The sequence below is a fragment of the Rhipicephalus microplus genome, chromosome 8, assembly GCF_043290135.1.
Source record: "Rhipicephalus microplus isolate Deutch F79 chromosome 8, USDA_Rmic, whole genome shotgun sequence".
Taxonomy (NCBI): domain Eukaryota; kingdom Metazoa; phylum Arthropoda; class Arachnida; order Ixodida; family Ixodidae; genus Rhipicephalus; species Rhipicephalus microplus.
The window spans coordinates 44862961-44876486 of NC_134707.1; the positions used below are offsets into that span (position 1 = coordinate 44862961).

The 13526-nt window shown below is 45.1% G+C and overlaps 1 protein-coding gene across 2 annotated transcripts in view; it reads left to right on the forward strand.

The window, feature by feature from the left end:
- The first annotated feature begins 2258 nt into the window (after positions 1 to 2258).
- Positions 2259 to 13526, forward strand: part of LOC119165797 (uncharacterized) — a 54867-nt gene continuing 43599 nt past the window's right edge. For both annotated transcript variants that reach the window (XM_075871667.1, XM_075871666.1), the window contains exon 1: positions 2259 to 8281. In XM_075871667.1, the coding sequence (XP_075727782.1) occupies positions 8081 to 8281 (201 nt within the window). In that variant the 5' untranslated portion in view covers positions 2259 to 8080. The remainder of the gene's footprint in view (positions 8282 to 13526) is intronic.

Genomic DNA, 13526 nt, shown 5'->3' on the forward strand with positions numbered 1-13526 from the left:
CTCGTGAGCAAGCGGGAGGTGGATCGATACGCCAGTCGAAGGAGCTTCCTAACTTATTCATTAGGATTAACAAGCGCTCTTATTGCTCAGCCACCATGAATGTTATGAGTAGTATGTAGGCATACAGTGGCTGCAGTAAGCGCAGGACAGAGTTGACAAAGCGGAACGGGGGAGAGGCCTTTCTCCTGTAGTATCATTTCCGATGAAGGCGGAAATGTCGTAGGCCCGTGTGCTCAGATTTGGGTGCACGTTAAAGAACCCCAGGTGGTCAAAATTTCCGGAGCCCTCCACTACGGCGTCTCTCATAATCATATGGTGGTTTTGGGACGTTAAACCCCACAAATCAATCATTTCTCCTGTAGCGGGCATGGACAGGCTGATGATGTGGCTACACGTACCATTTTGGCTTGCGGCTTCGAACGAGCTTGTAGACGTGTTTCTTGTCGCAGTGTGGCTATTGGTTTGAATTTAGGCTTGGGAAGCCTAAATACGTTATAGTGTTTTTGCGGCACTGTTGAACGTTTACTGAAATTCGTAAGCCACACGGAGCCTAACGGAAGGTGAAGAAAGAAGCTTAAGCCAACCCGTGTTTGCCAACCAATATCGGCGCTAACTGAAATATCGTGCACTTCAGCTATCAGAGACACGCCATGTTTCCCGCCAGAGCATCATCTAAGACACTCTAGCTGGCCATATATGCTCGCCGGCCCCTCTCCATGTGGAGACCGAGGTTTGGCTAACACTCACTACCACCAACAATCAAGATATATTCAGAACGTACACAACAAAACACAGTCAAGCGCTATGCTGGTCATTAGGATGCGCTTGTAACTCGTAGCATGAAAACTAGCCGCTGTAGGGCCGTGGTCCTGCATCAAGCCCGCAGTTGCTAGCAAAGACGTCGAGCTTCGAGCGAGTGAACAAACAACCTGAAGAGAACGTGTAATTTATTGGCCAAGTTTAATCAATTTACGAAGAACAGCTAAATTAGGCAAGCTGAAGCCTCAGCTGGCTTCACTGTATTGTAGTTGGCCAACGCGATTTGAGCATCAACTTTCGTAATAATAACTGATGGTGTTTAACGTCAAAAAGTCACATGATTACGAAGGATACCGCAGCAGAGGGCTCCAAAAATTTCGACCACCTGAAGGTATTTCACGTGCATCAAATTCTAATGTATACAAGGGTTTCAACCATTTCAACTTTGATGAGTTGTGTGACTAAAGCACATAGAGGTTGACAGCATGCTGCAAGTGATGTGATATAAAGTATCACATAGCCACTTCGGATTGACTCTAGAAATGGTTACTAACCAGTCACGTGATCTCGTACAGAAATTATTACTGTGTTGAGATATTGATCCCCAAGATCAAAGATCCGCAATGCGGTGACCTTAGATAAGGCACATCCTTGTTCAGTTGGCACAGCAGCAGCACGTCAATGCTTAAAGGGACTGTCTACCGCTAAAGAACTTTTTTGATTGTGGTGACAATCAAAAGATTGTCCATGAGACTGTTGACAACGAGCATGTTTCGACCCATAAAAAAGGAATTAGAATTTCAAAGTAGCGTTGAAAGTTGACAAAAAATAACTGCTAGCGTCACTCAACAATGATGTGTTAATCTACTGGTTGTACAAGAAATCATCGCAGATATGTTTATTCTGCTTAAAATAAACATGTATGACTTGAAATTGTATTTCGCGCTCTTGAGGTTGCTTTCCAAGAGGCTCCCGGTGGCGCAGGCGGTTGTGTGCTTGCCTGCATGCCGACGGTAGAGAAACGTGAATACGGCGTCCGCCGCCGCTTATAAGAACAACAAAAATGTGTACATGCCATAAATGATCACTAAGGCATCTGTTTTATTAATAAATGAATTTTCATGAAGCCTGCAAAATAGGAGCGAAGCTCTTTAAGCCGTGGGTCATGCGTCCTCGATGTATATAGTAGTAGTAGTAGGTAGACACCTCTCATTTTAGTCCTTGGAATGTCCGCTGCATTGCAATGCTTGTATATGATGAATATATGATGAAAAGATGCGAGGTGTTGGTACTTGGAGCGCTCACTCAATGGATGGGTGGTTGAAAGGATGGACAAATATACAGAGAGACGAGCATATGGATGGATGGATGGATGGATGGATGGATGGATGGATGGATGGATGGATGGATGGATGGATGGATGGATGGATGGATGGATGGATGGATGGATGGATGGATGGATGGATGGATGGATGGATGGATGGATGGATGGACGGACGGATGGACAGACAGACAGACAGACAGACAGACAAAAGGACGGACGGACGGACGAATGGACGCAGCCAGCAGTTGGACATTTCAGAGTTTACCGATAAAACCCTCCGCAGCGTTGCCTCACTCATCATCATTCTCTCCGTGGATATGCGTTCATTTTTTGTGTACTTTCGCCGGCAGTACAATTCTCATCACCTGCACTGACCAACTTAGATTACTGTAGCGAGCATTCATCCTATGGATGAAAGAATAATGAACGCAGAATGAAAAATCCTGTTTTAAAATTTTCTGCACACTTTACATATAACCGCTGCAAGGCTAGATACTTCTGATGGTACGCTTTTTATGGCAACACGAAACACACACAAAACAAGCAGTGAAGGACAGAAGACAGTCCGAACCAACCAAGCTATTGTAATAACTTGTGTTGCTTCCAGCTTCAAGCCATTGTTGTCGGTTTTGGCTGTTTTTCTGCATGATCTCCTGGTTCTTTATTTTGGGTTTGGAACTGCATTTGCATCACACAGTAATTTTTGTTTGTAGAGTTCTTTTCATTTTACATGTGGAATGCTAAAAAGGACACAGAAGGGAAATTTTAGAGCGTTGTACACATTTACAATCACTGTTTGTTCTTAGCTCAGAAGACCTTGAAATTATTGCAGAATTTCTCGCAAGCTACTGGTCTTCGAACACACCTTTAGCAGTTTTGCACATCCCTTTCAACGGCCTAAAAGGGTCCCACTTGCTAAAAGGGCCGGGCTTAAAAACGTCCCTTGCAGTTGGTCGTCTTTAAGGCCATTTTCTGGATACTACTAAACCTTTGTACTTTAAATGAATAACATTAATCTGAAACTAAATCTATAGTTTAGCCCCTTAAGCGGAGTCTCTAACGTATTAAAAGATTGGTTATGGCCGCATAAACTCGTTGTTGCGCTTGCCAGAACTATCACGGTGGGGTATGATGACGGAGATTACAGGCCTCTGACTGGATAAATGTAACGTGATATGTAATCATGGCATTGCATCAAAAAAAAAGAATACTATTGTATTTTTTTCTTTAGCATGGTTATTCAATCAACGGGGAAAAGACTAAAGATTGAATTTTTCAAATTGAAAACTGCGAAGCCGGTCAGAGCAAACGTCGACTGCCTCGGTGCTGGAGGAAGCACCCTGGGAATGCTCAAGGCGCCGTTGTTAGGAGATACTAAGCCGAAAACAGGAAGAGCGTTGATATGAAGACTCCATCGCATAAAGAAAGCTTAATAAAGCTACAAAACAATATAGATGCGTTCGCCAGCTGCCACGTTTTGCACGTGTGGTTCAATCTTCAGGAACTACATTATTTCTTACCATCGCAACGGTGTCTTTGGTACATTGGAAATAACGGGCAATACGGCATGGAATATTCCTGTACGTAAAGACTTTCAGTTAATTTTATTTAGCAGCCATCCTACGTCACAGTGTCAGGAAGACGGGGTTAAGTGACCTCGCGAAAATTAAGTTTAGGGTATAGGCATCAATTTTCTAGTATACTGATTTTCCTAGGCTGGATAACCGCAAACTGCGCGCCCACTTTCACTGCTGTTTTTGCTACAATAATCTTTTTAGCCTTCATTATACGCAACCCACTAGTAAGACGTGCAAAAATTTGGATGTCTTGAAACGTTTTGGGGCCCCATTAAGCCAGGTGTAATCAGTCAGTCACGAGAAAATAGTTTCATCATCGTGAACTGACAGCTGCTATCTTCGTGCTGTCGTTCATCATCTGCTTCTCTTGCACGTGACGCGTTCTCGTTTGACAGATTGGAACAAAGTATCTCTGATGCGCGATATGGTTAGTACAGAGGCAGAAAGAATAAGACAGCATGCTAAGATAGAATAAATAAAAATGGCAGAGTCTACGTACAATAGGAATCAATTATATGCAAAGCACGAAGGAGAATTGCTGATATGTCACTTTAATATCAGCACAACGTTACGACGTGGAGGTGCATGATGCCGTACGTGACTTCCGTGTCATGATTATCGTACTTGGATGTGTCGTTTACCTTTGTCATCTATTCAAGTCACGTGATACCAAATTCAGTATATGTGCATCTAGCAAAACGAATGCGAGCACGCTGTGAGCGTGGTATGTTGTCATGTTCTTACTTGGCACGCGTCTTATATTTCTTCATTCATTGACGTCACGTAACACCAAACGTGATATATGTGGAGCTAGCAAAACGGCCGTTATCGCAGCGTGAAAGGCCCAATATACTCCAATGGAGCGTTGACGCGTCGCGGACGCTGGGCACTTTGACGCAACGTTAGCAAAACGAGAGCACTCCAATGCCACGGTTACATGACACACATCTCATGATCATCATGTTTGTACCAGTCACATACCTTCGTCATTTATTCACTTAGTGTAATACCACATTTGATATGTGTAACGCTAGCGAAACGGCCGCGGGCGCATCATGAGCATGGCATGTAGTCATGTTGTTACATGACACACATGTCATGATTTTCATGTTAGGGTCTGTCGCTTGTGTCGCCATGCAATCATGCCATACCATACCAGTTTCGCAACATGACATGTGAACGAAAACACCGCAAGAGCTGCAAGACTATGAAATGTAAATCATGGCATTCATGACATACATGCCATAATTTTCGTGTTGTGACTAGTCACATATGTTCTTCAAGCAGTCATGTTATGCCATACCAAGTTTGGTATTGATAGCATTTTCGAAACGGCGAGGTGAGTTAACACTTGTAGGTGGCTAGATACATAAATATATACGCTTTAAGTCGCCGAAGTTCGCAAAGAAATGCTTCGCAATTAATACAACAATGAAGGTAGATACAGTGCAAGTTTCTAGGAAATGACATATTCATCGCGTAGTGAGATTAGAATATGGAAGACGAGCGTCTTGACCACCCAGCCCCAGGCACTCTGGCAGCACACAGCATGGCATTGCACATCATAACATAGCAAAATTGTGGGAAGAGAAAGTTAGGGTGAGAAGCATATTTGTAAGAGTGAACAAATATTGCGCATACCTGAAGTGCCCTAACAACACGTCTATGTTTTATATGACCGCCTTTATAATAGAAGATGCACACACAAGTAACTCTAAGGAATGTAGCGTTTATCGCGCTGCACTGACAGTGTTTTCAACGCTTTGCTACTACGTAACGGTGGTGGCACCTGCCCATCACTTTGTCTTCTACACCTTATCACCTCCGAGACTGGAGCGCATCTTTCTCCGCGACTGCATGCGTTCGTTTTTGTACATAACTGCCTGATGGCGCTTGTGTTTAACGTGCCTCGATGCGCTCATTCGCCTCCGCTATACGCTCGAGGCACTCTAACGCAGCGCCTCCAGAATCCCATTCACCGATTTTCTTGTGCAGAACATCCAATCAACGTTTTGTTCACTCTCTGCAGACGCAAGCTACCGACCTTCGAGTTCATTTGCCATGTAACATGCAGATTCGGAACCATTTTTTTTCTGAACATCTCACTTTGTTCTTAGATATGCCTGTAGAGCAAGGTACTCCAAGTTATTCCTTCCCTTTTCATGTCTTTGTAACAAATTTTAGTATATCTTTTTTTCTTTTTCACACTTTTTCCTCTGCACAAGATAGCCAGTGGGCATGAAGATATTCATTTATTTATTTATTTAGTTATTTATTTATTTATTTATACTTGCACCTATAGCGCCCTCTGGGGGCAGTTTTGTAAGGGGTTCAAAGTGAAAAGTGCATACACGTGAGCGAGAAAAAAGCGCACAAATGCTGAGTATTCTGTCTTTTTGTTTATTATTTATTCTGCTACTTGTTACAAGAATGACGTTTTATCCACGCAATCAAAAAATATGTGAGAAACATGTAATGCAACCAACTAGTGCCCTTTAAAACACTCCATACACGCCAAACTGCTTGCATACATTTGTGCACTCAAACCTACTGCTTGTAGAGCACCTACCTCACGTACATTCAGAGTACTTGGAGGCTGCCCGACCATCTAGTTCGTAATCCAGTGAAAAATTGATAACGCACTTTTTATTTATTTTGTTTGGACATTCCTTACATAAATGCCCATGAAGGGGACAAAATGAGAGAGCCTCTCCCTACTAGACCCACTTTTCGTGAGGCACCTCGGGAAAGAACAGCAAAATAGTACATAAAAAATTCAAGATTATACATACAAATTATGAAAAACAATGATTATTACAACAAGCGCAGAAAATATCGGTTAAAGATTCAAACAAAGCTGCTCTTTAGCGATAAATACAAAGACATTATCACCCCTAATAACATATACTGAAATACATACAACTTGTGTGTATATAGAAAACAATGATAAAAACATATTACAGCAGATATATTTCATACATTACCAATATTCAGCACACGCACCCTATGAGTGGTTTTGGATTATTACATTCGTAGGTTGCTTCTTAACTTTTGTAAGGATTTTCGTCTCTCTATCATATTCTTTTACTTCAGGAATCTTGCTGCACAGTAAAACAATTTGGTTATCAATTGACTGTATGCCATAGTTTGTTCGACACATCGGCCCAACCAACGCAACAGTATCTAAATTTTATGCAAGATCTCTGCTTAGGTATGTATCAGAAAAACTCAAACTTTTTCTTAATTTTTTATAGATTAATATGGCTAGTTGTACTTTGTAGCACTCTGCGAATGATATAACGTTGTGCACACGAAAAAGGAACGTATTTGGGGGGACCAAGGTAGTTAGCAGACGTAGTGACATGGTGACATGACTCAGAGGAAGAAGCCTAACGTTATGTTGAAAAGTACTAGAAAGCTGTTGAGCATAAACATTGCATTGGTGTATTGTTTGACGTGAACTGTCTTACGGGAGACAATTGCGCACCCAAGCTGCTGCTCAAAATACAGCACGCCTTAGGCCTTCTTTAGGCTAGCAGCTGCCATTTAATCATTGTTTGTAGACAGTGGACTAGTATAACACCGTTGAATAGGTAGTAAAGAAGCGCACTGCCTGTAAAATATTGCAGTTTTCAAGGTAATATCATTGTACCCTAACCAACTAAAATACTTTCTTCTGGACTAAAAAAAATTAACTCAATACTCAAGTAGCCTCGTAATAAAAAACTGGGGTCAGTTACTGTATATACTGTTCAACATTTATCGCAACAACAAGATCAGGAGGACGTTTAGCTAGTAGCTGAGGGGCACCCTTCATGTTACTTGTAATTGTTTAGTGGTTCATGTAAAAGAGCAGCAAGGACAACAGTGCTTTGCGCTACTGCCTTCCTACCGACTATGATCAAAAGTAGGTACCACTGGTCTCTCCCTAGAACATCAAGGTGAAGGCTTCGGAAACATACCGAAGGTTGTACTGTTGACGGCTGCGTGGTTTGCATTTCAGAAAGTCATGCTGTGTTCAATGTCGTAGCCGCTATTCAATCTGTCAGGCAAATGGTTTTGAGAGAATTTAGTTTAAAGTATTTGAAACGAAGAAATTGTTTATACAGCATTGTGCGAACGAGTGCAATCTTTTTTCTCCCATACCATCATTTTCATCAGAGTTATAACCACCAGTGCACAAGTAATAGTCTCTTGAAAGTCAGTTCATCGTCAATTTTTTGCACTTACTGTGTGCTGGTACTTCTTTGCTAGTGCTAGTCATACAGACGCACGGTTTTCCCCGTGCGTCTGTATTCCAAAAAAAAACATAGTTTTAATTGACGATGCACCTCGAGTTATTTTTGTAGCAACAGCCAAATCCTCTCGGACTGTCGTATAACTAACAATATTAAAGCTGCAGGTTTTTGCAACAGAGCTTATGGCTCGATCTGTTGCTTTAATGCTGCTGCTTCTATTACTGAAGAGCTTCTTAGAAGAAAGTGAAGGTGCCGGTGGTTGGACCGAAGTGAAGGATCCGGACATGCCCGAGTATCGCGGACTGGCGAGGTTTGCCTACAAGAACCAGAGGCGTTATTGGAGTCCACGCTTGACCTTCCTAGTGACGCAAGCAAGATGGCGGGTATGCCCGGCAAAACTGTTAACTTGTTCAGTTTTTTTTTCCTATTTTTCAAAGGGACTGCAATTCAAAGTAAAAAAAAAAGAGGGGACACAGACGACCGCTCTCTTAAAACTGAGAACAACCATCTGCAGAACTATCAGAAAGAGTTGAGGATCAGAGTTAATGTAGAGTACCTTAGTACCCACGGGTACCTGCGGAGCAGAAACCTGGAGGCTTACAAAAAGGGTTCAGCTGAAATTGAGGATGACGCAGCAAGTGATAGAAAGGAAAATCGTAGGTGTCGCCTTAAGAGAGAAGAAGAGAACAGAGTGGGTCAGAGAACAAACCGGGGTTTGGATATCATAGTTGTTGGGACGTTAAACCCCACATATCAATCAATCATATCATAGTTGAAAAAAAAATAAATGGACTATCCGGGCACGTAGGCAGCATAACTGCTGGGTAATTAAGGTAACTGACTGAATCATCAGAGAAGAGAAGTGCATGAGGGGGAGACAGAAAGTTAGGTGGGCAGATGATAACAGGAAGCTTGCGGGAATGAATTGCCAGCAGCAAGCACAGGACCAAGTTCACTGGCAAAACATGGGAGAGGCCTTCGTCCTGTAGTGGGCAAAATCAGGCTGACGATGATGGTTTGGATAACATGTTGAGGTAAATGTAGAAAGAGCATCCTAACATGCGCAGAAGCATTAGAAAGGTTGGCAAAAGGAAACGTCACCTAACAACACAAATGTTGAGCGGACAGCTTTATTGATTGTATGAGGCAACAATCCTCCTTCACCTGTGAATTTATCACCCAATCTGATGACGTGGGAAGCTTTTGGCTCCCCTTTAGATTTCTGACAATCTAATGTTGACATTACGTCTCTGTCGTGGTTTCTTCTGTTTTCCGCAATCTTTGTCATTTTGGTGCCATACATACACACGCATATATATATATATATATATATATATATATATATATATATATATATATTGTAATAAGCGAGACAGACACAATACCCGTTCGTCGGCAAGCTGTTCTATTCTGCCTCTTCTTCCTCGCTTTCCAGCCCATGGCCCACAGCTGCCACGCAGCTCTTCGCTACATTCGGCCACACTACGGACCTGACAACGAAAAAAAAAAGAAATTACAGTTCATTGCACCTGCAGCGGTCCGACTGCTTTTTTCAAGCGCGAGACATGCACGGCAAAGTTGTTTCTTTTGCGTTTATCGAGAGTGAAGCTCGCATCTGAGGTGTTCACACGCTAGGTATTTTCTCCTACACGTTGAGTAATTATGAATGGCCCGTCGAACTTAGGGAGTAGCTTCTTGCCAGGCCCGCTGGTGCCCTTTTGCACCCGGACCTCGTCAGCGATGTTGTAAGCAGGAGCGGGCCTACGGCGTCGGTCATAGTGGCGCTTTTGATTTTCTTGTGCGTGGGTGGCTTTCTTGATCACCTCAGTTCGGATCTTCTGACAGGCCACTTTGCGATCGTTGGCACGTGGAATTATAATGGGAGCATCCAGACTGAGGACCGCTTTCAGCTATGGTACTTTCCCATAAACAATTTTGTAGGGCGTTTCCCTGGTAGACGTCCGCAGTGCCGTGTTAATCGCAAAAGCGGCTGACGGAAGGTGGACGTCCCAGTCAGCCTCTCCTCTTTTCCCTGCCTTCATATATACAGCGAGTCTTGCCTGGATGTTCTGGTTGGTTCTCTCACTAAGGCCGTTTGCTTGAGGATAAAACGTAGATGGGAAGTGGTCCTGCACGCCTGCCGTCCAAAGGTACTTTTTCAGTTCCCCGCTACTACACATTGTAGCCCGATCAGATATTTACTTTTTTGGTAAGCCATGTCTCCATTTAAATCGGTGCTTGAGGAAGCCGATTAGGTAAGTGGATGCAAGAGACGGAACGGCCTCCACTTCCACGTATTTTGACAGGTAGTCTACTGCTACAATGACGTAACAATTTCCCGCAGTGGTGGTGGGTAGAGGTCCCATGTAATCAATGCCAATCGTGTGGAAAATTGTTTCGGGTATCTAGATTGGTGTTAGTGATCCAGGTTGACATCCAGGCAGTCGCTTAAACTGCTGGCAAATTTTGCAACTGGCGACATAAGAACGGACGCTACTTTGCATCTTCGACCACCAAAAACGTTCTTGTAGTTTCCGGAGGGTGGCCCGTTGGCCGGTGTGTTCGCCTTCTGGGGAGTCGTGAATGGCTCGTAGTATTTCTGATCTGTGGGATTTCGGGATCCCCAGGAGGTAACGTTCTTCGGATCGTTCCGCTCGCCAGTGACGTCGGTTCAATGTGGCATTGCGCATCACAAGAGTACTGTGATTTCTCTTGTCAGTGATAGATGCAATAATGAATGCCAAATCTTTATCCTCCTGTTGGGCTTGGTATATATCAATCTGGGCGAAAAAAAATGTGGGTTTGCCTGGTTTCTTGCGCGCAGTCAAGGGGTTCTGTGAGAGTGCATCGGCGATGTTGTTTAGCCCCCGGCGTGGTGTCGCACGTCAAAATGGTATTCTTGCAGCGTGATTACCCACCGGGCAAATTTGTGCTAAGTTGCTGCTTGGAGAACATCCATGCTATCGCAGCATTATCAGTCACAACAGTGAATTTACGCACGAAAAGATAATGTCGAAACTTATCATTGACGCTCCATACCACTGCAAGACATTCAAGCTCGTTGGAGTGATAGTGGCGCTCGGTGTCTGAAAGTTTTCGTTCGGCTGACGTAAGCGACCCTGTGTTCCACGCCATCTGGATCACGCTACACTACCACAGCTCCTAGGCCGACTTGGCTGGCATCAGTGTGCACTTCAGTGGAGCAGTCTTCATTGAAGTGAATTAGTGTGGGGCAACAACTGAGCTTTTGTTTTATAGCTTCAAAAGCATTTTTTGTGAGGCGCCCCATTCAAACCACGCGTCTTTTTTAAGAAGACCACTCAAGGGAGCTGCGATCGAAGCGAAGTGGGGAATAAACCTTCGTAAATACTACGCCATACCAAGAAATGACTGAACCTGCTTCAAGCAGGTTGGTGTGGGACACTGCGACACGGCAGCTATTCGCTCCGGGAGTGGCTGAATGCCGACAGGAGACATATATTATGTCCCAGGTACGAAATCTTGGACACCCCAAACTGGCATTTCTCTTTGTTCAAACGAAACCCTGCTGCATAGAGTCTGTGTAGTATTTCGTCCAAATAACAAAGGTGTTCATCCTCCGTCCTGCCAACGACCATGATATCGTCTAAGTACACCACACAGGCTTGGTTTTTCAATGGTCCGAGCACTGAATTCATCGCACGCTGAAAAGCACTAGGAGCCGTTGTTAGTCCAACCGGCATGCGGTTGAATTCATACAAACCGAAAAGTGTGCGAAAGGCCGTTTTACATCGATCTTCCTCCGCGACGTTAATCTGCCAGTACCCTGTGCGTAAATCAAGCGATGAAAAGAACTTGCAGTGACGTACTGTATCAACAGCGTCAACAATGCGGGGTAAAGGGTAGAAGTCAGGCATTGTACACTTATTGAGCTGCCTGTAGTCCACGCAGAAGCGTAGTTATCCGTTTTTCTTGCGAACAAGGATGACTGGCGCTGCCCACGGACTCGATGACGGCCTAATAATGCCCGTGGAAAGAATTTCATCTACTTGTTCTGCGATCACTGCCCGTTATCGTTCAGCGTATCGTCGCAGTGGTACGCATATTGGCGAATGATCTCCCGTTGGTATGCGATGGAGCAACAAATTAGTGCCTGGCAGTTCTGCTGTATTGCTAGCGATTACTGGCTGAGCTGATGGCGAGCCAATATACAAGATAAAGTAGGCGGAGTGGACGGCTCACCTGTCGGTGGTGGCAGGGTTGTAGAGCTAGTCCAAGCTGTCGAAGACCGGAGCTCAACGTGGCCGCGATGTATGGTGAGCTCAATGTCATCAGATAGCAAGAAGTCAGCCCCAAGGATCATGTCGGCAGGGAGGTCTTCAAAGACGGGAATGGCTGGAAGAACTTTAGTGCCCGCTGCCGTCCGGGCTGAAATGTCGAGCATTCCGACTGGCATAGCACTTCCTCCAAGTCCGCAGAGGGGAGGTTGCGTCCACGGTCGGATAGTGTCCGGAGCATGACGTCGGTGTAGCGCCGTTCATTCCGCACCGGTATCCACCAGAGCAGATAGGTCACCTATTCCCTCCACACGAATGGACATCCGAGGAGTTTGACAAGCTTGGTAGTGGATTCGGGTCTGGAAAGGTTGACGATACTCCTTGGCGTTGTGGCCAATGCGACCGCACTTGAAGCATCCGTGTCGTGTGGAGGCGTAAGTCTAACGGACAGTCAGTAATGTGTCCAAGCTAAGCCGACGACGAGAGTTTTGCTGAAGTTCGGCTGCCCTTTGAGTGAAAACCTTGGGTGACGCTTCAGGTGACTGGCAAGATAAGATGGCAGCATGAGTATGGTCAGCCAAGCCATCAACGACATACTGGCGGGCAGCCGGAGAGATCCATGTAATGCCACATTTGTCGAGAAGCCCAAGCTTATCGTAGACGTATTTACGGGCGTCTTCCGATGGAGGCAGCCAACGTGATTGCATGCACATGAAATGGTCGTCATATGCGGATGAAAGTGGTGGGAAGGCCGTGAAGAAGGCTGTAGTCCAGTCACTCCAGGATTTGTGCTTAAAGCCATCGTATTTATGCCACGCTTTGGCGGACTCGCGCAGTCGGCTTACGGCTAGCGATATCGTCACGTCGTCAGTCCATGCATGTCGACGGGCCAACGAATGGATTTAATCCAGCCAGACGGTTGGGTCTTGATCAACGCCAGTAAAGTCACGAGTTTCTGCCATAGACGGAGGAGGCAACGTGGTGCGTGCACAGGCTGCTGAGAAGGTGACGGTGGTGTCTGCAAGACGCTGGCTCGAAGTAGCATTGGCCTGCAGAACCGTGCAGAGTTCGCTGGCGGCTACAGGTGAGGAATTACGCCTGTCTTCTGGCGACGGTACTGACGTTGCTCCAGGGATGGTACCTGAGGCGAAGTCCAAGGGAGCCTGTACGGCCTCCCTGGGAAAGGAGGCGTTCGCGAAGCCAAGTCAGTGGAGTCACCTTGTGGTTTGGCAAGGACGCCTGCAGGCAGCGCGCTGGCTTCGGTACCCGTGGTGGCCAGGTCGGATGCCATGGCCACGGTAGCAGGAGCTGCGGGCTGCTGAAGAGTGCGTCCGCTCCGTAGGACGGTTTCTTCACGCAGATCGTCGCACAC